Source organism: Penicillium robsamsonii (assembly GCF_028829455.1).
Source record: "Penicillium robsamsonii strain IBT 29466 chromosome Unknown utg000003l_segment0_segment0, whole genome shotgun sequence".
Taxonomy (NCBI): domain Eukaryota; kingdom Fungi; phylum Ascomycota; class Eurotiomycetes; order Eurotiales; family Aspergillaceae; genus Penicillium; species Penicillium robsamsonii.
In genome coordinates, this window is record NW_026643221.1 from 4,540,755 (window position 1) to 4,562,041 (window position 21,287).

General features: G+C 49.3%; 9 protein-coding genes across 9 annotated transcripts; 5 read left to right on the forward strand and 4 right to left on the reverse strand.

The window, feature by feature from the left end:
* Window positions 1-516: 516 nt before the first annotated feature.
* Window positions 517-2,100, forward strand: N7447_006458 (DUF5427 domain-containing protein MTC1; the record flags this gene model as incomplete). Its single annotated transcript, XM_057230720.1, has 2 exons — window positions 517-1,063; window positions 1,127-2,100. 2 exons carry the CDS (start codon window positions 517-519, stop codon window positions 2,098-2,100), a joined length of 1,521 nt encoding a protein of 506 aa, XP_057085810.1.
* Window positions 2,101-2,425: 325 nt separating this feature from the next.
* Window positions 2,426-3,647, reverse strand: N7447_006459 (5'/3'-nucleotidase SurE; the record flags this gene model as incomplete). The annotated part of the gene is made up of 3 exons (XM_057230721.1): window positions 2,426-2,492; window positions 2,551-3,416; window positions 3,636-3,647. The coding sequence occupies 3 exons, from the start codon at window positions 3,645-3,647 to the stop codon at window positions 2,426-2,428; spliced, it is 945 nt and encodes a 314-aa protein (XP_057085811.1).
* Window positions 3,648-5,379: 1,732 nt separating this feature from the next.
* N7447_006460 (uncharacterized protein) lies at window positions 5,380-7,988 on the forward strand (the record flags this gene model as incomplete). Its single annotated transcript, XM_057230722.1, has 5 exons — window positions 5,380-5,603; window positions 5,677-6,799; window positions 6,851-6,959; window positions 7,014-7,339; window positions 7,392-7,988. 5 exons carry the CDS (start codon window positions 5,380-5,382, stop codon window positions 7,986-7,988), a joined length of 2,379 nt encoding a protein of 792 aa, XP_057085812.1.
* Window positions 7,989-8,475: 487 nt separating this feature from the next.
* Window positions 8,476-9,008, reverse strand: N7447_006461 (DUF2462 domain-containing protein; the record flags this gene model as incomplete). The annotated part of the gene is made up of 3 exons (XM_057230723.1): window positions 8,476-8,655; window positions 8,775-8,856; window positions 8,959-9,008. The coding sequence occupies 3 exons, from the start codon at window positions 9,006-9,008 to the stop codon at window positions 8,476-8,478; spliced, it is 312 nt and encodes a 103-aa protein (XP_057085813.1).
* A 795-nt stretch (window positions 9,009-9,803) lies between these two features.
* N7447_006462 (uncharacterized protein) lies at window positions 9,804-10,129 on the forward strand (the record flags this gene model as incomplete). The annotated part of the gene is made up of 2 exons (XM_057230724.1): window positions 9,804-9,813; window positions 9,846-10,129. 2 exons carry the CDS (start codon window positions 9,804-9,806, stop codon window positions 10,127-10,129), a joined length of 294 nt encoding a protein of 97 aa, XP_057085814.1.
* A 1,920-nt stretch (window positions 10,130-12,049) lies between these two features.
* Window positions 12,050-12,919, reverse strand: N7447_006463 (uncharacterized protein; the record flags this gene model as incomplete). Its single annotated transcript, XM_057230725.1, has 1 exon — window positions 12,050-12,919. The coding sequence occupies one exon, from the start codon at window positions 12,917-12,919 to the stop codon at window positions 12,050-12,052; it is 870 nt and encodes a 289-aa protein (XP_057085815.1).
* Window positions 12,920-13,282: 363 nt separating this feature from the next.
* Window positions 13,283-15,458, forward strand: N7447_006464 (putative GTPase NOG2; the record flags this gene model as incomplete). Its single annotated transcript, XM_057230726.1, has 3 exons — window positions 13,283-13,380; window positions 13,445-14,192; window positions 14,622-15,458. 3 exons carry the CDS (start codon window positions 13,283-13,285, stop codon window positions 15,456-15,458), a joined length of 1,683 nt encoding a protein of 560 aa, XP_057085816.1.
* Window positions 15,459-16,276: 818 nt separating this feature from the next.
* On the reverse strand, window positions 16,277-18,747 carry N7447_006465 (NACHT nucleoside triphosphatase; the record flags this gene model as incomplete). The annotated part of the gene is made up of 4 exons (XM_057230727.1): window positions 16,277-17,327; window positions 17,383-17,949; window positions 18,000-18,024; window positions 18,075-18,747. Coding segments are annotated over 4 exons (2,316 nt in total), but the record flags the coding sequence as incomplete, so codon positions are not given.
* A 380-nt stretch (window positions 18,748-19,127) lies between these two features.
* N7447_006466 (protein kinase IKS1) lies at window positions 19,128-21,247 on the forward strand (the record flags this gene model as incomplete). The annotated part of the gene is made up of 2 exons (XM_057230728.1): window positions 19,128-19,183; window positions 19,231-21,247. 2 exons carry the CDS (start codon window positions 19,128-19,130, stop codon window positions 21,245-21,247), a joined length of 2,073 nt encoding a protein of 690 aa, XP_057085818.1.
* Window positions 21,248-21,287: the final 40 nt, after the last annotated feature.

A 21,287-nucleotide genomic window follows, 5' to 3' on the forward strand; every position in this document is an offset into this window, starting at 1 on the left:
CTTGGAAGATACTGTTCTTTTTAGCGAAATTGGAACCTCTATACGGCTCCGGCGGACTGAGCTGCTATTTATCGGGAACCCCGCGCGGGTCCATTCATAGCGGATCCAGTCAAAGCCGCGGTAATCGGGTTTACGCTTCCGAGTTGATTCCGCAAGATTTGGTTGGATTTTTCTTAAAAATCCAGGTATGAACTTGTGAAGAGAAGAAGTGAAGATGGGAAGGTAATTGACATTGTATATTAAGGTACTAAGTATTGTGCGGGGTGACACAATTTAAATCCAAGACTGTCCAAGTGGTCCGACATCTAATAGGTCTAAGGCTTATATTTTCCCTGGGAATTGAATGAATGAATTATTCAAATTAAAAAATGTTCTCTTCGAGACTCTTCGAGATGAGGTTTAAGTAAATTTGACTTTCCTGCAGTCAGTGCTGTTGGTCTTGGCACATGATCTCCACAAGTTTAGAAGCTCCCAAGGTGTCGTCACCTCTCCTGAACATTGTTCCCTCAAACAAACATGCCTCCAAAGGCCCCCAAACCCACCAGTGACGAGCTTTTAGCTCAGTTTGATGACCTCGGTCTTGACAAATCCGGTAACAAAACATCTAAAGCTATTGTTGCATCCGAAAATGTCAAGGGCGGGCAGGAAGACATCCTGGCTGAGCTGGACCACCTAGCCACACAGCGTCCAGCCAGTGGACCAGGTACGCCGCGCCTGTCTGCCGATAAGCCTAGGTCATCTACACGATCTCCCCGCCCGAGCGCGACCATTGACCGACCGACCGAGGACAAGGCGCCGGTTCGCCAGTCTGAGGATACGGGCCGGTCTTCACGTGCAGAAACAAAGTCGGAACAGCCCAAGTCTGAGCCTGAGAATGTTCCCGCACAACAATCAGCCGAGGAGGGTGCCGGATGGTGGGGTGGATGGTCGGGAGGGCTGTTCGCAACGGCCACCGCGGCTATGAAGCAGGCCGAGGCGGCTGTCAAAGAGATTCAGAATAATGAGGAGGCCCAGAAGTGGGCTCAGCAGGTCAAGGGCAATGTTGGAGCTCTCCGCGATCTTGGTATAGATCCTCCTACTCAAAAAAATGCTCTCCTACACGCACAGAGCTAACTGGCACATGCAGGCGGCGAGCTTCGTAACAGGGCAATCCCGACATTCACCAACCTCATCCACACCCTCGCCCCTCCTATTTCTTCGCATGAGCGTCTACAAATCCACGTGACTCATGATATGTCTGGCTACCCGGGCATCGACCCGCTAGTCTATGCGGTATTCTCGCGAGTGATGTCCCAAGTCGAGGGTGGGGACCTGTTGGTGATCCAGCGGGGCCAGGAGTCATCTCCGAAGCGCGGGCTCGATGTTACTAGCTACATGAGCAGTGCTGGCTGGAATGACGGGCCCTGGTGGCGGACGGTCACACCTGGACAACCGCGGAGCATCTCTTCCGTGCGAGGCACCGTGGAAGGCTCCAAGCTCGCCCGAGCCAGCGCCGAGTCCTACGCCACCGAGTACTTCTCGTCCCGGGGTGGAGTTGAAGAGGCCGCCAAGCACGCTTCGGAAGTCTTGAGTGAATCGAACCCGGTTCGCAGCAGCGATATCTTCTTGGCTATTCAGGCTATCACCCAGCCTGCTTCCAAGGAACTCTTCCAGGCGGGCGCGTCGGGCGAGCCGGCTACCGAAGGAGCCGTGGAAGCTGATACGCAAGAAGAGGAGATATCCTTCGCGCTCTACCTCCACGACCCCATCCATGGCATTGCCTTCCACGCCATCTCTCAGAGTATCCCGCAGACATGGATTGAATGGCTCGATGCTTCGGTCCCAGCTGCCGAGAACCCCGATGCCGAGGATGCGAACTCTCAGCGTGTTGTGGTGCCCGAAGCTATCGCCGAGGTCATCGAAAGCGGCGGTGTCGACCCCCGCGAGTGGGTTTCGGAGTGGATCGAGGAAACTCTCTCACTGACCGCTGGTATTATCGCGCAGCGATACGTGGCTCGACGGATGGGTGTTGGTGAGGGAGGTGTCAGCAAGGGCAAGATGCGAGCTGAGCAGGTGTCGACTGTGGATAGCGGCGCAGGCGAAGCTGCGCGCGCGCTCTAGGACCACTGTGATCTTTTATACCGAGCTCAAGAGCTGACGCTCTTATTCCAGCATCTCCTGTCGTTCATGTGATACACCTGCACTAGCTATTTCTATTTCATTCCTATATTATTTCAGTTGTTCCGTCATGCTGTCTGGCAGCTAGAATAACAGTAAATGACTATTGTCGAAATCACTTGGAAAAAAAAAAAGAAAATCATGCATGCAACTCCCGTATATGTACAAAACGGGCCGTTCTCCCTATATATCACCATATTATGCATTTTCGAAAACCATTGCGGGTATCGTAGGATCATCCAAAGCATTCAGAGTCTGTTCAAGAACTTCAATCAAGGTACAGTGGCCCTTCAAGACCAGGAACATGCCAGAAATTGGCTCGGAGGGCAGTCACACTAGACATAGCGTTAGCATATTCGGTTCCAGAAGTATAAAAATAAACCCATATCTTACCTAGTCGACCCATTGAGCACAGTATGAGCATCAGTACCCACCTCACTCTCCTGCAACGTCTTCTTCATATCCGACAAATCAGCAGACCACTTAAACTGGCGCTGTCTGGAAGGCGCAGGGGCATGTCCATTAACAGCTGTGCCATTCGTGCCATTTGTCTCGCCATTGACATGAACACCATTCACACCATTAACTTTCTTCTCCGTCCCCTGTTCAGCATACAGACACCCTCTGGACCAATAATACGGCAACGTGCGCGTATACAATACCGGCCTCTCCTCAACATCAAGACACATGGGAACATTGATATTATAAAGCTCGACCCGGTCATCCCAATTCTCATAAAGATGTAGCACAACTTTAACAGCCAGTCTCGCCGCCGCGGCAATAACATCATCGGCCTGCGGATCCTTGCTACCAAAGGAGATGGCAATACCGCGCTTCCCACAGAACACAGCCTCCAACGCACCGCCTACCGTCCCCGAAGACAGGTTGTAGATGGTGGAGGCATTGCGGCCGTGGTTCGGGCCCGAGATGACGAGGTCAATGGGTGCGCGCTCGCTGAACAGGTTGTACAGACCTAGTTGCGCGCAGCTGGCTGGTGTGCCGTTGCGGATCACCACCCAGTCGTTTTCCGGGTCTGGGGATTCGAAATTTGTGTCCCAGCTACCGTCGGCGTTGAAGGCGTCTGGGTGCACGTAGCTGGCTGTTAGGGAGGCTTCAATTAGGTGGGCTTTGCCGATCCAGGAACGTGAGGCTGCGGGGATTGCTACGGAGACTTGGTGGCCGTTTGCTTGGAGGGTGTTGACTAGCGGTCGAAGGTATGGTGAGAGTTTGGTGCTTGGCGGACCATCGTCGTTGACTACCTATTTTTGGGTTGTTAGCTTATTTGCCTTTTTCTTTTTGCTTTTTTATATATCTACGCGCAACGTGCTCGTGGGATAGGAAAGATAAAGAATGTGAATGTCATGTGGCAATGTTCCGAGGAGGTATGAATCTATAAAGTCGATCCTTGCAGGAAATGGCATTTACATTTTCCAGGATAAAGGAAAAAGAAAGGAAATAATGCCCATGACCTCACTTACCAGGATGTGCATATCGGGCGGGATTAAGCAGCGCCAAGGGCGTTATGTGTGAATATTTGAGATTCGATCTGGATCTTGATTTTCGGTGAAGGTTCCCCGGCGGTTCGGATAGGTTTTTTTTGTACTTTTCTGGATTTTTTTATAAGAGAATCAGAAACCTCAGAAAGAAATATTCTGCACCCCGGAAATATTTGGGGTGCAAGACACTTATACCTGGGGGAAATCAGGGTAAGGAATGAGCCGTTGGCCACACCGAATTACACACCGGGGCATTGGGGGAGGCCCTTCAGGCTGCGGGGACGGCTATGGTAGGGCCGAATGTAGCTTGCGGTGAACCGATTCGGTTTTCTCTCGGACATGAGCATGTGCTATTATTTGATATACAATATAGTATATGGTGGAAGGATTGGTCTATTGTGTACTATATAAGCCGCGGGTTTTTAAATCATGGATGTTAATAGTCCGTAATCTACGGAGTATAGTATGCTAGTCGATAGTCTATCAATCATAGACTAAGTAGCACTTGGCACCTAGGTATGTAATCCCAATGTAATCCCATGTGTAGTTTGAGAATAGATATACAGATATAACTCATATAATCCTACATTCTATTATAAGGCCTTATACTTCCAAGCCATTAACGTATTTCACATACGAGTGGCGCGTACAAACGAGCGGCGCAGTCCAAAGCACATAATAAATGCGACAAATTACAACTCAATATCTCAGCAATATAGTATATAGAGACTTTCCTTACAGGCTAATGTTTTTTTTGGTAATACATAGCTTCTTCAGGGAGCATAAAATATATTCATGACTTGACAATTGCAATATATATATTTCTGGGTTTGATCAACGTAATTTTCAATACTACGATAATGCACCTTATGGATTTGCTTAAAATTGATATATATTGTCAAAAAAGTCTTATCGATAGCTATCAAATGTTAATGAAATTAAATAACAACGTGGTTGAGATATAAGTGAAGAAAATATCGCATTTAGTATGTGTCTTAGACTGCGCCGATCGTTTGTGCGCGCCACTATGTGAAATACGTTATAACTAGGTTAAAAGAGGATATAATCAATGCTCCAACCTACACGGTAGAACATGGTCTGGATGTAAAATTCTATAGGCGCTTGGCACGGCTATTTTGGGTTTCGGAGGATTGGCAGTACGTACTTTGGAGGCACGGAGGCACGGAGGGCACGGAGGCATGGAGGGGTTTGATGTTTTACGCAAATCTCTCATGTTCCTAGACAGTGGCCGCGGAGTTTCTGTGACATTATCTCCCGGGCTCCTCTCGTAAGAGAGATCGACACAGTATACAACACCTGTATATGTCTACTCCCTATAATTCCTATAATTCCTATAATTCCTATAATTCCCATAATTCGAAATCTGTATCTAAGGAAACATTATTAAATCGACTCGAAATCATATGTTGTACTCCGTAAGAAAGACGGAAATCCTAAAGTGGTCTGTGCCAACAACACGCTAGAGACGATCGCAGAAAATCTTGAGGTGGGGAATCCCGTCAGCCCTTCAACAATCCTCTGGCCCCTAAACCCTCTCCTCTTCAACATATCCATTCGATAATTCGACACTACGACACATCTTCGCCCCCTTATCTACAGCCCTCCATCCTGCCACCCCGCCCGTACCGCAAAGTCTCAAAAAGCACGTCTTTTTGGGATCTTTGCTCAACCAGGTCGTCGCCGCAACCTTACCCTCTCATCCTGTATGGACGGTGGAAGTACTGGGACCGCTGCGGGGATCGACCCCAAAATCTTAGACAATTGGCAAACAGAAGGCGCCTTTTCTGTCGCCTCATGGGAACATCTGGGTTACGATCAACCCCCCGAGTGGGACACCAGCCAGGAATCGAGCCAATGTGATGCGGATATCGCGGACTTGGGCACTTTCCATGGCCCATTGACCGGCGAATACCGTCGTCTGGAGAACAGGTCCGGAATCCCCTCCCTGATGCGAGCCCGCCAAGTGCGATGTTGATGTAGGCTGACACTTGTTTTGTTATAGAAAGCACGATGTAGCACCTGAGAATATGAGCTACCCAGATGGCTTCATTGAGGGCACTGGCAGCGGAACTCTCAGCCCCAAGACCATCCCATCTTCCGCCGATGAGAATTTCCATTCCGACGAGGCTTGGCCGCACTTTCAATTGTACAACTCGGTGAACATGCCAATGGACGCGTCTCTTCTCTACCCTTACGCGAAAGGACCAAGCCACTCAAATGGCGCCGTCATTGTCGACGATCTTGGGGAGATGCCTCACGGTGGTTTCTCGGATGCCCCGGTCGAGGGCATTATGTCGTTCCAGCAGATCCCGCAGTCCTTCCCCATGATCCCCGAGCAGTGGACTGAAATTCAACGTGGCATTCCCGCGGACAATATGCCTCCGCCGCAAGAGTCCATCTCACTCTCCTTGGACGCACAGGATAGCCCCAAGGATCACTCCCTGGGCTTCCAGACTTCTATCAGATCGCTGGAATCGCGATGGCTCAATAGTCTGGAATCCCAACTGCCCACCCAACAGGTCATGCCGGTCTCGCAAGCTACTAGCCCGCGAAATGTACAAATGGGACGGGAGTTCCAATTCAAATCGGAAAACTCCTCGGTGTCGGGCGATATATCGGGAATATACGAGTGCTCCTACTCCGCCACTAGCGACGAAGCCCCGGCATTTGCGGACCGACAGTTGGAAGAAGACGATGTCCAGTGGAAGACCTCACCGCATGAATCTAGTTCACCGGAGGGGTCACAGCCTGCATTCAAGACCACTGCCTTCATGGTGAGTGAGACCCCCGCGGAGTCCCTGGTCTCCACCGTTCCTTCAAGGTCGAGGGCTTCGTCGACTGCTGGCCAGCGTGCCGGTCGACCGGCACCACTTGCCATGCAGTCCTCGGCTACAATCAAGAAGCGCAAGACCAGAAACCCTGCTTCAATGGACCAGGGCATCGCAAGGCCTTTGCAGATTGTCCAGGAGGATGGCCAAGGCGGCTCTATCGCGTCTGCGGACTTTGTCTCGCCCCCACGCGGCGCTCGTCGCAAGGGCCCATTGAGTATGGTTGGACGGGCCAATGCAGGCCTGCGCAGGAAGAACAAGGACACTTGTGTTCAGTGTCGACTGAACAAACGCAAGGTAAGGATTTCCACCCAAATCTATATTTTCATAAAGCTAACGTGTTTGCAGTGTGATGGAAGCGCCCCCTGCGATGCCTGTCGCCCCACACTTCATGAGCAGCCATGCGCTCGTGCATGCTTCTCTAGTATTGTCGAGTTTGGAACCTGCAACTACATCTGTAAGCATCGATCAAACCTCTGCATGGATTGTTCACATTGCTGACCCTATCTAGCCCAACGAGCTATTAACCACCCCACGATGGATGGTTCCAACCGAGTTCGGATGGAGATTCCATCCGAATTTGACCTTAGTCAACTCTTGTCTTTGCTCGCCGAGCGCCAGGGGCGGTTCAACATCCGCGCTAGCCAGGCCTGGGGCTCTCTCTACGTCCTCGACCTGGGAGAGACTTACAAGTTCCTGAAGACCCTGAGCGAGTACAACGGCAACTCGAAGTCCACTTTCCTAGAGTTCATCGACCGACGAATTGTCGACTCGAAGGACAAGTCTAAGAACTGGCTGTCCTGCGTTGCCGACTGCGACCCAATGAACCAAGCCTACGTAAGTGTCCACTGTCCCACATCGCAAGAACATAAAAACTAACCACCCACAGACCCTCCTCTCCCAGTGGAATAACATGCCCAGCCGCGCCAAATACAGCTTCGTGTCCCTAGACTCAGCAGTCGAAGAACGAACAATGGACATTAACAGCCCAGAAGACCGACGCGAGATCCTTCTAGCAGCGCAACTCTCTCGAATCTTCTGCCGCATGCTCGAAGTCGAGGGCTTCCGCAAGCTCGAGCGCGACTTCTACAACATCAAGTGGAAGCAGATCTCTCACGAGACGCACGTGCGCTTCCTTGGCGAACTCGGTCACATCCTGCTAACGCTCCGATGGCGCGTGAGCTGGTGGAAGCGGCTCGGCGACGGCGGCCAGAACCCCGATCCCACATCGCAGCATTACATTGACCGCGTCGAGCTGCTCTGCCGCATCCTCTACGTCTACTACACATGCGTACTGGCAAAGCTGCCCTCGTGGTCGGCGGCCGATGTCCCCAAGGGCGTCTGGTCGACGTATGCGGACTCGGAGAATGCCGTCTGGGATGATTTCCCTTCGGACTCCAGTGATGGCGGCTTCAATGGCTGGATGGAGCGTGGCCGGGACCTGATTGAGCAGGCTGGTGTTCCGAGCCGCATCTCGAAGTTCTGAGACTAGGATGGCAGACTTTGTCTGCGAATATGGTTTGGATGGTAATGGCACTGGAGTTAGAATCATAGATACCCTTTTTTTTGTTCGTTTATTTCTTTTTCTTCGAGATCTCCTTGTTTCTCTTGTTTCTATTGGATGCATCATGACTTTTATATACAAGATCTGCCTTATGATTTGATGATTTCGCGCATGTTATTCCATTCAGTTGATTTTCCCAAGATTTGTACATGGAAATACTATTTATCAACATTTATATATATATATATATACACTGCTTCTCTTCTCTACTTCATCTTCATCTTGCATCCATCTCATACTACCCACTTATCCTCTTGTGTATAGATACATGTATGTTAGACAAACAAACCAAGAAGACAATAGAAACTGGGTATCGATTTCATGTACTCATATAATGAGCTCTAGATAGACGAACTGCAAACAAGATCGAATCAAACAAAAAGAAACATCTCCATTAATTCCTCACACCTCAAGTCGCCTTATTAGGTCCTGACTTCACAGTCTCCTTGCGAGCCAGAGTACCATCCTTACGAGCAGCATTACGCTCCTTCTGCAGACGGTCCTTCTTTCCACCAGCCAACAGCTCAAGATGGCCTGCCTTTGTCGCCAGACTGCGTTCTGTCATTGAGACGAGACCGGATGTGAGTCGCTACAGAGTTGGTGTGTTAGTAGTTGTTCCTTTTTCATCTTGTCTTGTTTTATTGTGCTTGTCTCGAAGGCACAGATTGCGGTCTGCGTCGATAAAACCGGAAGCGAATCGTTGCGTACCTTGGTCAGTTTCTTCTGCTTGATGAGGCCGGCTTTCTTGGGCGCGACGGAGCGGACACCAGGTCTAGTTGTCTTGGAGGGCCTGGTGAGGATGTGTGTTAGTTTAATTGTTTAATTGTTCTTGTGTGGATGGGTGGGACTGTGACTATCGTCTGTGGTGGTTTTGTCTGTGAATGGCACTTACTTCCTGCCTGGGCCGGCGGGACCGTTTTTCTTCAATGATCCTTGCACCATGGTTGTGTTAGGATGGGGTTTGGTTGGAGAGGATTGGTATGTAGATGGACGCAAGAGAAATAAATAGGCAAATTTTGTAAAGTAGCACTGCCAGCAGCACGAAGTGATTCTGGGCTTCTGTTTCTTTTTTCGGCGGTGGGTTGCCGGAGGGAAAATTGCTTATCGGCTTATCTGGATCACGTGCATTTTGGGACTGGGGCATTAATTTTCCGGTCCGAAGTATACTAGCTGGTGGAATATAATTTGGAGATGATGAGGTTGGAAATAAAGATGAAAGACGATAATTATTATGAGAATAGATAAAAAGAAAAGGGTGTTTATCAAACGTGGTCTCGACGGATCGAACTGGAACAGTCAGATAGTGGAAGATCTTCGGCACTTCCCTCGTGGTACACATTGTCATGTTACCACTAGGCCACCTGCTGTTAATTAATGGGCATTAGGTTACACTTCTTTTCTCTCGAGCTTTGAAACTTTGCGTTTGCCCTTTTCTGTGCACCAAAGGGACATGGTAAGCATGATTTGTACTTTGGACCTATGCGTAAACAGAGGAATATGATGTGATTATTTTTGAACCTTTTAATGTGTTTCTCGGGCAGTGTAGGATGCGTGGTAGATACATATGGTGATATTACTATGATGGTTGGTGGTGGTTGCCTTTGGCCACTACTACATGCTTGTTTCCAAGTCTTTTATCGTCAGGATCAACAAATAATTTGATCCAAGTTCATCCATTTGTCAATCAACAAACCCACATATATGGCCCTGAAGATTTCACCGCATTTGCCACAAATCATGACTACCAGTTAGTACCACTCTTTCTTGCCTGATTAACAGATCTGATAACTTACACTTTTGATAGCTACACCCGCTACAACCTGCTACCCAGCTGCCAGTCGACCGTCAACCTCTCCTACATTCGACATTTGGCAATAACGACCCCAGAGAAGCAGGCCAGAAAGGGCCAGCTCATACTCCCCGGACTGAGACCCTCTCTAAGCAATGCAATCAAGTTGAACCCGCATCGAAAGAACATCGGTTACAATCATGCCATCTGCAGCATATTGGTCGAATCTACTGAAAAGGATGTTGGAGCCTCTCAAAGAGAATGGAAATGGTGACTAGTAGATTCTTATTATCGCCTTCCGCTAGGGAAATGATACCATGGGCGTCAAGACCCTCGGATCCATCGAACACCTCAGACAAGAGCCAGGATTGTTTCAGTCCCTTGACTACTGGGTCATAGAGGGGGGCTCTGGGTTTGGATCAAAAGGACACCAACAGACATCGACAACTCCACAGGATGGTGGTGACTCTAAGATATAGACCCACTTTGGATGCACTGGAGGGAGTCGAGTACTCCTAAACGTCACAGCAAATCCCAAATGGAAAGAGTAACAGTGGCTGGCTCAAAACCTTACCATCCTGCCGCATCTTCCATGGACTTTATTGTTCAATTATGAGCGCCTACTACATTCTGCTACATTCTCGCATCTTTTTCGCTCTTTTGCGTGTGTTTCAGGTCTGCCGAGGACAGCAGATGGCTGCTGATATTACTTACAATAGTTATACTTCAAAGACCTCTAAGCTATGTCTATTTTCCTATTAGGTTGCATCACATATTATCCTAACTGGTGGTTGCCAATCAAACAAGGCAGGCTGTCAACCCAGCGAGACAGCAACGATATTAAATATTAGAAAAAGGTAAACACATCTGTATAGTACTTGGCAGTCACAATATGTATATTAAAAGTCAACCTATCCCTCAATCGGGTTTCCACCGGCATAGACCCGCTTGTTTGCCCGACGGGATTCCAGCATCCATGCGCCATCAATCAAGACGACAAGGGGATTAGCTAGCATAACGCATAGTAGAATTGGTTGGTGATTTGGTCCATCTTGAAAACCGTTGTCCCAACAATGCCTTTGAGGCTGCCTCTAATGAGTGTGACCGATATGAAGGCTCGCTTCCATTGACCATGGATATTGTTACTAGAGCAAGGATTCAGAATTGTACAAGAACCACACTAGGTGAGATGCAACGTCATGTATGTGATGAAGAATACCAGCGAGGTGGTGCTGCAGCCATTTTGGGTTAGTTGCTCAAACCATCCTGCATTCTGGTGTTATAGAATCGGAACGGTAGTTTCTATTGCAATTACCCTGCAACAGAAGCCAGCAGATGTGATAAGCCCGTACCTTCCCAATCACTTAAGGTGCCTTGTCACCCGTCATCCACCCCAGTTCCCCGGTTCCCCCCCTCGCCTTAAGCCAGCCAAATATAGATACCTGCCTCCCACTTTCTCTCTTCTTTCTTTCCTCTCCATCCCTGCTCTGGGTCCACATTACACACCCTGGTTCCTGTTGTCCAGTGAATGGTATCCTGAGGACACTGACAGATCTTTGACGCGGTCCAAGTTAGGCTGAAACTAGATTGGGAGTCACCCGTCCTGTTTAATGACACGAAGCATGTCGGTGGTACGAACCTGCGGGCAGTAACATTACGACCTCTGTGGATACAGACTGTACTTTCTTGGCTTCTCCACCGTCAGGGCCTGCACACCGTGCTCTCTGAGCCATTTTTTGTTCTTACCACGGAGATAGCTCTCTGTTATCCGAAGAATTTTCCGAGGACCTTTCCTTTCTTCAAGGTCCCTTCCTTGTTATGATTCCACTTTATTTGTATATTCAGCCTTTCGTCATTATTTATTATTTGGGATTCAAGGCCTAGAGTAACACACGATCTGAAGCCAAGCTAAACAATGCCACACCGAAGATCCTTTGAAGAACTGTAATATCGAGGCCCTGTAAGACTTCCGCATGTGGTATCCATCTTGCCAGGTGAGACTCGGGTGCTTCTTGCTTTGGTATAATCTCGCTGTTGAGTTGTCTTCACTCTTAGGTGGACCTTACTCACGTTGGCATTAGAACATGGCGGGAACTCGACTTGAAAAATGGAAGGATCTCAAAGGATCTCTTGATTGAGCTCTGAATGTGATAGCTTAATAGATACTGTACATGATGCCAAAAACCCCCCCCGATTACTCTCGCATCTTACCTCCAGTAAGTGCCTCGCCAAGTTTCTTAACACGGTCCTGAGAGACATCCCAGCGAACAGCCTCGTTGGAGCGGGTCTTGTTGGCGAGATTGTACACAGTTGGGGGGTTACCCAAGTTCCAGATGTTCTCGCCAGGCTGGTGGTCGTTGCGCCACGCTGGGTTCTCGCCCTCGGGGAATACCCGGTCAATTTCAGCAGCGAGCTGCTCCTCAGTTGTAATAAAAGTGCGAGCATTCACATACAACGACTGGAGGTGCTCCTTCCGCTCAGCCTCTTTCTGTGCCTGCTTGGCTTCTAGGCGTGCTCGAGAGAGCGCAAGGCGTTCGTCCCGGTTGGGGTCGGGGTAAACTGGCTGTTTGTGGGGCATCATGGCCTCGATGACCGATGGCCGAGTGAGGCGCTCGTCCTCACGCTCGGGTTGTTGAAGAATGCGGTCCCGCCGATTCTGACTCTCAAGACTGCGGCTGACAATCTTGGAATCTGCGGACCTTTTGCGTGAGTACAGGTCTCGCAGACCGTCCCGCAGGTTCTGTCTCCGCAGGTCGGCCATCTTGTGCTTCCATTCCTGCTTTTCGGGGTTGCTGCTCCTGAGGCTCACTACGCGTTCCGACTTGGGGAGTTGTGTGGCTGCATTGAGGTATTGTATCCGGGGCTTGTCTGCTCGGCGGGCCGGGAAGAGCTCGCGAGGCACGGGTAGTGTACCCCTGACATGAGGCTTGCGGGGGTTGGTGGGCTGGATAATCTTCGGCACATCGATGAAGTGAGGAGATTCTGGTCCGACTCGAAGATTGGAGGAGGAAGCAAAGCCACGGACCTGCACAGTGGCAGTCCGGCTATTGCGGAGGACAGACATGCGGCGCAATTCAACCCTGTCACTCCGTGGAGTGATAAAACAGGTAGGGGATTGTTGCGAAGTAAATTATCGAATTAAAGGTCTATGACACGACCTTCAATTAAATCGGGAGGTAGCCTGAGGTTGATTACCGTATAATAGGGAGGATACGCGGTCGAGCAAGTCGGAAGAAACAAGAAGCGATTTTCCCTTGGTCCGTGCACGACAATGTCTTGGCGCCAAAAAAAATAATTCCTTCGCCGCCTTTTATTTTTCTTCTTCTTCTCTTTGCACTCTGCCACTCTTTGTGTTTGGTCTTGCCTTCGATTTTTTTTTCGTCAGGCACTTATTTCTCCTTTCACATTTCAACCCACAACCGCTATCATGGGTACAGGAAAGAAGGAGGCCGCTCGTAAAGTGCGGCAGGGGAAGCCCAACGATGGCATGGCCAATGTCAAGACCAAAGGTGAAAATTTTTACCGGTTCGTTCAACCTCAGCCAGAATCCCTACTATGCTCGAATAACCAATACTGACTTGCCTTCCAGTGATGCCAAGAAGCTCAAGACCTTGAACATGTTCAAGGATGGCACGCCTCGCCGCAACGCACAGGGTGATATCACAGTCGCCGCGAGTTATCAATCCAAAGAGTTGCCGACAGCCCGCATCGAGCCAAACCGTAAATGGTTTGCTAACTCCCGTGTTATTTCACAAGAGGCTCTGACCTCTTTCCGTGAGGCTGTTGCTGAGCGTGCTGCCGATCCGTACCAAGTTCTTCTCAAGACCAACAAGCTCCCCATGAGCTTGATTCGGGACAACGATAAGGTCAACGGGCTGAAGCAGCACCAGGCTAAGATGGCCATTGAGACCTCTCCTTTCAATGATACATTCGGCCCCAAGGCTCAGCGCAAGCGCGTCAAGCTTGGTGTGTCGTCCCTCGAAGACCTCGCTGGCGAGACAGCCAAGTTGCAGGACAGCTACATTGAGAAGAATGATGAGGGAACTCACGCCGATGGAAGTGCGATTGTTCGTGGTGATGATACTGCCGCAGCCGAAGACTTAGGTCAGCTCACTACCTCTCGTGAATCTGTCTTCTCCAAGGGACAGAGTAAGCGTATCTGGAACGAACTTTACAAGGTTATCGATTCTTCCGATGTCATCATCCATGTCCTGGATTCCCGTGATCCTGAGGGTACTCGTTGCAGAAGTGTTGAGAAATATGTTCGCGAGGAGGCACCACACAAGCACTTGATCTTTGTTCTGAACAAGTGCGATCTCGTCCCCACTGGCGTTGCTGTAAGTTTCACCGTTCCCCCTTTTCTATCCATTTCTATCACTCCGTTATTGCTTTCATTGCTTTGCTGCGTTTTCCTGTTATCCCCCTGTTCCATCGCTAAGTCAAGGCCTCTTCCTGCGACTTCGGTCGTGCACAACTTCGGTTATGCTTGTTTCAATGGAATTCCGTCTGTTACAGCTTTGGTATATTAACACTGGCCCGCACCGAATTTCGTTATGAACCTAGGTTGACTTGCTTTCGTCTTGAAGGCCTGTCGCAAGGGCCAGCTGTGCTTTGTTTTTGAGTAGAAGACTGCTTCTGCCTTTTTGGTGGCATTGTAGCAGAATTCTTAGTAACATCTCACACATTTCTGCCTCTACACAATGTTTCAATTCATTGCTGGTGACTCATTGCTGGTGACTCATTGCTAACTTTGCATCTTTCACTAGGCCGCTTGGGTTCGTCATCTTTCTAAGGACTACCCTTGTCTTGCATTCCATGCCAATATCAACAACTCTTTCGGCAAGGGTTCTTTGATCTCGCTGCTTCGCCAGTTCTCGTCCCTTCACTCCGACCGCAAACAAGTGTCTGTTGGCTTGATCGGCTACCCTAACACGGGCAAGTCTTCCATCATCAACACTCTCCGAGCCAAGAAGGTGTGCACAGTTGCTCCCATCCCGGGTGAAACCAAGGTGTGGCAGTATATCACCCTGATGAAGAGAATCTACCTCATCGATTGTCCTGGTGTGGTTCCTCCCAACGTCAACGACACTGAGGAGGACATCCTTCTCCGTGGAGTCTGCAGAGTGGAGAACGTTCACAACCCCGAGCAATACATCCCGGCTGTTCTTCGCCGTGTCTTGCCCCGTCACCTTGAGCGTACCTACGGTATCAAGCACCAGGAGAATTACCTGGACTGGCTCGCGCTTCTTGCTCGCCAGGGTGGTCGTCTCCTTAAGGGAGGTGAAGCCGATCTGGATGGTGTCGCCAAGATGGTAATCAACGATTTCCTTCGTGGAAAGATCCCTTGGTACACACCCCCACCCAAGGGTACCGGCAAGGGCGAGAAGGGAGAGAAGGACGAGGCTGGTGTCATGGGCCGTGAAGGTGCACTCGGCGAGATGCCTCGCAAGCGCAAGTTGGATGAAAACAACGAGCCGGCCAAGGAAGCCGAAGTTGAGGCCGAGTCTGAGTCTGCCCAGGACGAGACCGTCGACCCCGAGGACAGCGATAACGATTCGATCGCCAACTTGGAGGTCAGCGACGTGGAGAGTGGCGAGGAGTGATTGATCTCCCGGTGTTTTCTACAGCACGAGTATCACTCCTATCCCTATTCCGCCCTGCGAAAGACTCACAGTCTATCGCCATGAGACCGGTTATGCTAGCTCTTGAAACACAGCTTCTAGCCGGGTCATTCCTCCCCATTTCCGCATTGAGCGGACTTGGCTCTCCACAAGGCGTCTGGCATGTGTTTTCTCGCACAGAAGTCTGAACGCTGCCTTGCGACATGTCGCCCAGGCCTGAAGAGTGCCTGCCATCCAAAAGCCGCACCCATAGTGAGCATCCCAGTACATAATTTGTACACCCTAGGCGTTTTGGTGTTTTTCCGTCACCAGCTCCAACTCAGATACCCGATTCGATGAGGAATCAATATGAATGAACTTATTTCCACTTAAACCGTCTTCATAGTAATTGTAATTGATATCTTCGTGCATGTTCTATAATTCTCTTACCACCAGGAGCAGGCTTGGATTTGGTTCTGCTCTTCAACCATGGGTTGAATCAGGGGAGAGAAGCGTAGCAGAAAATAGCGACGCTCTCGGTCAAATCCAAAGTTATACATAGAAAAGTCTCCTGTACAAAGTATGCTTTTGTTTCCCTTCTCTACTTTCTACCTATAAAACTGAGAAGGGGTATGTTGTAAACAGAATATCCGAGACCTCTACAAAAACCACTAAAAATGACCACTAAAAAGACATCATTCTTTCCATTGATCCTTCTATCAAGACAGTCACCCACATGAGTGTCTAGGTGCCTCGTTGCTAGGCCGCACTTGGCTATTTAGCTGGCTTCCTATTTGCTTGTAAGATTCAATTCTCTTACTCCTCTCTTCGCGCTCCAACGCCTTCCAAGGTGCTGGACGAGCTAAAATGGGTCGTAGACCCTCGTAGTTTCGATGACGGGTCGGCACCATCCTCAAAAGATCAAGCACATTCAGCCCACTACCTGGATCCCGAATGGATGGATTAGCTCCAGCACGCAGGAGGATATTCACAACTTCAAAATTGAAGCGAAGACTGGCAATCCACACCGCTGTGGCTCCAACACGGCCACCACGAGCATTGATATCGATGTCTGGCTCGGAAACGAGAATAGTCTCGACAACTTGAACCATCCCAAACGAGGCAGCGTAGTATAGAGGATGCGTTCTGTCAATGACTACGGCGTCATTCGTGTTTGAACCGGCGGTTGTCCGGAGCAATATCTGCATCCACGTTCCATAATTGCCCCGGCCAGGAAGAGACCTTGTAGCAAAGAATTTGTGGACCATGGGTTGCTCAGAATCCCCAAAGCCGCAAGCGGCGCCATGTTGGGGCCAGAAATTTGCGGCGTAAGCTATGAAAGGATGATCCTGGCGTAGCTTGGCTGGGTCTTCGGGGCATGTCAGGTATCCCTTTGCAAAATTGTCGAGACACAGGTATGTGAGACAACTGTGCATGGCTTTCAGGTCTGCAGTTGTAGGATCCAGGGCGAAATATTGGACTCGAGATGAGCAAATCCAATCAGACGTTAAAAAGTCCTTGACAGACGCATGCGCGAGATTGAGATAGCCATGCTGGTCTTCAGTGATGAGTCCTTGACATATTTCAAGAAGAATATGTGGAGGGACAAGCATCATATCCTCATCGAGTGTCATGCTTGTCTCGTCCATGACCACGATTTCGTTGAGACACCTCAAAGTAAGAGGTTGTTTGGCAAAGCTGAGCCAAAAAAGGGCCTCATGAGCGATCTTCCAATCGTCAGGGGCAATTCTTTCCAACATATTTGCATATGTCTCGCGTAAAGTACTTGGAAGGTTCTTCAAGGCCTGTCGCATCGCCCTTACAGATCGTTGCGTGCTCAGGTTGTCCAATGAGAGCTGGACCCAGCGAAATCTGCGAATAAATAATTAGACCATAGAAAGCATAGTAAGATAGATAATATACTAACGATCCATCAGCATTTTGACAAAGAGTGAATTCAATCTCTGCTTTGAATTCCGGTGCCAAAGTTCTCAACGTATCATCGGTCTCAAGTCTGTATTTGATAAATGTATCAATGTCCCCTTGTGACTTTCCACTTATGTTCAAGACAGATACATTGTTGTGATTGATGGAACTCATGGTATTTGTAGTGGTTATAAGCACGCGGATGTTCGTGGACAGACTGGCAAGCTTGATAAGGGAAGCTTCAAGAAGCTGCATATCATGGCTTTCGTTGATTGCATCAACTAAAAGGACAACCTTTGTCTTTTCAGAAGCAGACTTAAGGATGGCAGCTTCGAGAACAGGTAATTCGATAGGGAACCTGTGCGCCTGGTTATTTGGGCCTTTGTTGTAGATAGACCGAATCTCATCCAACATTGAAGGGACTGTTCCCGAGAGCTGCGCCACAAGTGATCCTAGAATATTTTTGGCATTCTGAGAGGCAAAATCGCTAACTGTGCAATAGAAATAAGCAAGGCACATGTGTTGGCCTTGGGAAGCCATATAAGTAAGTTCGTCGGCAACTTGTGCACTAGTGAAGGTCAGATATAAGAAGCAACCCGATTCTCCAACGGAACTTACAACAGTGTAGTTTTTCCAGTTCCGGCTTCAAAACTATATCAGTGAAATTCCTTAGAAGTCGCAATGGGTACGTACATTTCCCTAAGAGGAAGAAAACTCGGTTTTCATCTTGATCAAGAAACGTTTTCAAATGACCGTCGACAAACCATCTACCAGTCCCATTCCTATGTCTTTTTGAGGCCCGCAGATGAGAGATTTCGGGGTTCACAGGAGCTATCCATCGCAGTAGCTCCCTGTTGGCCAATTTGTTGCGCTCTTGAGCTCGAATCTGCAAGTCTTCCTTCAATGTGTTTGTCAGATCACGAACCTCCTGCTGCATCTCCCGATCCACCGAATTGTGGTCTGCAGTGAGAACCAGTATCAACCACGATTTGACTCTTTCCAAACGGACCAGATGTTCGCTGAATTCGGCCTGAGTAAAGGGCCATTTTAGAGTTTGCTTGAGGCGCTTAAACTTGGTCTCGGACACTTCCAAATCCATGAGTAAGGATTGGAGGAACTCATTTGTTGTATTCAATACTCTCGCCATAACGTCGCGATCAAATGGGCTTGTTTCTGACTCTTGAAATTTGGGAACATCATCTATCTGTGCTGCCAAGTGCCCTAATATGCCTTTGAGAGCAAAGAGCTCTTCGGTGAGCTTCCGCACTTCGGATTTTGCGCTCTGTACCGATTTGGCATATCTGATCAGGCTCGACAGCACATGGCTGACCTCTATTACGAGACCGGTTATAGAAATCGGGTCCATTGGGATTCAAACCAGGCTAAATTTGGGCTTCTGTGTATTATTTGAGGTGACTATCAAGGACTGTGTGGGTTGTCCACTGGTGTAAGCTGTACCCCACTCATAGATCAGCCTAGTTCGTTTCAGTTAGTTCACTGTTTCAGTTCTGAGGATACCCGAATTGGATCTATATCTTGCTGCAACTTCGAGTTCTTGAGGACAAGGTATAATCAAACACAGTATTGATCCTATTGTCTATGAAAGAGGACAAACAAGAAATGTGGTGAATATAAGAAAGGATTTGTTCCACGTGCATGCACTATCCACCACCGTACCCTCACCGCCCCCATGTCTACATCATCATCGACAGCTCCCCATTGTCATCTCCTCACATCCATGCCAGAATGCCCACCGACATGTCTATGGTACCTTATAACGGGGGAAACACTGATGTTGTTTTGTAAGTCATCTTCAAATTTATGCTACTAGTTCTCTAATTGTGAATAGGCGACACAATGACTCGGTGGTTGTCTTTGACCATGATTCGCAACAGCTCGTTCTCCGCAATACGTCAGATGCGGACAATGACCATATGGAGCTAGCCAACTGCCCATTCTGTCATCGCTCAATGCGCGATAATAGTAGAGAACAACATTGTGCGAATAATGAAACGCAAGAGGAATTTGTTAATCCGAACTACTTTCACATGCTCAACAATAGCCTTCCCAGCTCCACAACATCCTCGTCTCCTCCTTCCCCACGCCATCGCCTCGTTCAGCCTGCGCTCCCCCGTGGTCCTACCAATAATCCACCCGTTCAACCAACCTCATCGCCACAACCGTCGCCGCAAGGAATCTCCTCTGCAGCATTCAGTCCAGATTACTTCAAGAGGTTCTTTGTGGAGGAACGAGTGTTGGGCAAAGGTGGAAAAGGTGTGGTGCTCCTAGTGAAGCATGTCCTGGATAGTGTGTCCCTTGGTCACTATGCCTGCAAGCGTGTCCCTGTCGGCGACGATCATGAGTGGCTGGAGAAGGTTCTGGGTGAAGTGCAGCTGTTACAACATCTCTCTCACCAGAACCTTGTCTCGTACCGTCATGTCTGGCTGGAAAATGCGAAGATAAGCACCTTCGGCCCGAGTGTGCCTTGCGCATTTATTCTACAGCAATACTGCAATGCCGGTGATTTGCATGATTACATCTGTGGCTCTGTCCAAACTTCGACCACTGCACAACAATTGAAGGACCGCCTGCGCCGCAAATCCAAAGGCGAACCAGACCCTCGAACCAAACTGGGAGGACCTCGCACACTTCAACTAGATGAAATCTATTCTTTCTTCCGTGATATCACCTCTGGACTCCGTTATCTTCACGCCAATGGATACATCCATCGAGACCTGAAACCAAACAACTGTCTGCTCCATGAGACCGGTGATGGCATCAGAGTTTTGGTCAGCGATTTCGGCGAGGTGCAGTCTCAAAATGCAATGCGCCAGTCGACTGGTGCAACCGGTACCCTTTCGTACTGTGCACCCGAAGTTCTTCGCCAAGAATATCCTGACGGACCGTTTGGCAACTTTACGTTCAAGTCCGATATTTTCTCCCTCGGAATGATTCTTTACTTTTTGTGTTTCGCAGCTCTTCCATACGCGAATGCCGATCTCATACACGAAGAAAAAGAGGACCTGGATCAACTCCGTGCAGAGATCACCAGCTGGGCTGGATTTGACCACGCACGAGCTATTCGCTCCGATCTCCCCGAAAAGCTGTATAGGTTCCTAGAGCGCTTACTCTCAGTTGATCCCGCCCGACGACCCTCGGCAGACGAGGTGTTAAATGGCATCCAAGTCGGTGTCAATTCAAATGAAAACTTCCGCTTCAGGAAAGCCAGCACGGGAAGCTCCGACCTGCCTGGGGCTCGAATTCGCCCATTGGATAGCCAACAGCCATCAGTAGAGCGAACACTCTCTCCCACCAAAAAGCTGCGCCGGAACCCAACATCCTTCCGACGTGACTCGATACCTGAATCTAGCCATTTTCGAAGCAATGCGGCGCCTGTGTCCGACCCCAAACCAGAGGAAGGCTCTTTCGGCCCAGATCGAGAAATGATCGTCCGGAACCGGTACTCTAACTCATCACCATCATCTCCAGCCCAACCTCCTCACGGATCATCACCACCCCTCGATCCCCAGCCTCAACCAGTCCCTCAAAATCATCTTCTCCCGCCCCCACCGAGCCGCTTCCCCGTCCTTAATTTCCTAGCGTCTTGGGGTTCATTCCCACCACCGACTGCCTTGCAGATCACTCTCTTCCTCGTCAAGATCACATCCCTTCTTCATCCATGCTCGCCGCTGGCCGTCAAACCCTGGATCCTTTACCCTCTTCTCCTCTCTGCAGCATTTACTTTCACAGCACGCAGCGTTCGGGCCCAGACCCTTGCCCTCTTTCTACATCTACTGGTCGTCGGGCTGGGTTTCCGTCTAGGTGCCTTATGTACCTGGCATAGACACTCGAAGATGAATTTGTGAATACGTAGTATGCCTTGCATCTCTTTTCCAGCCATTTTAA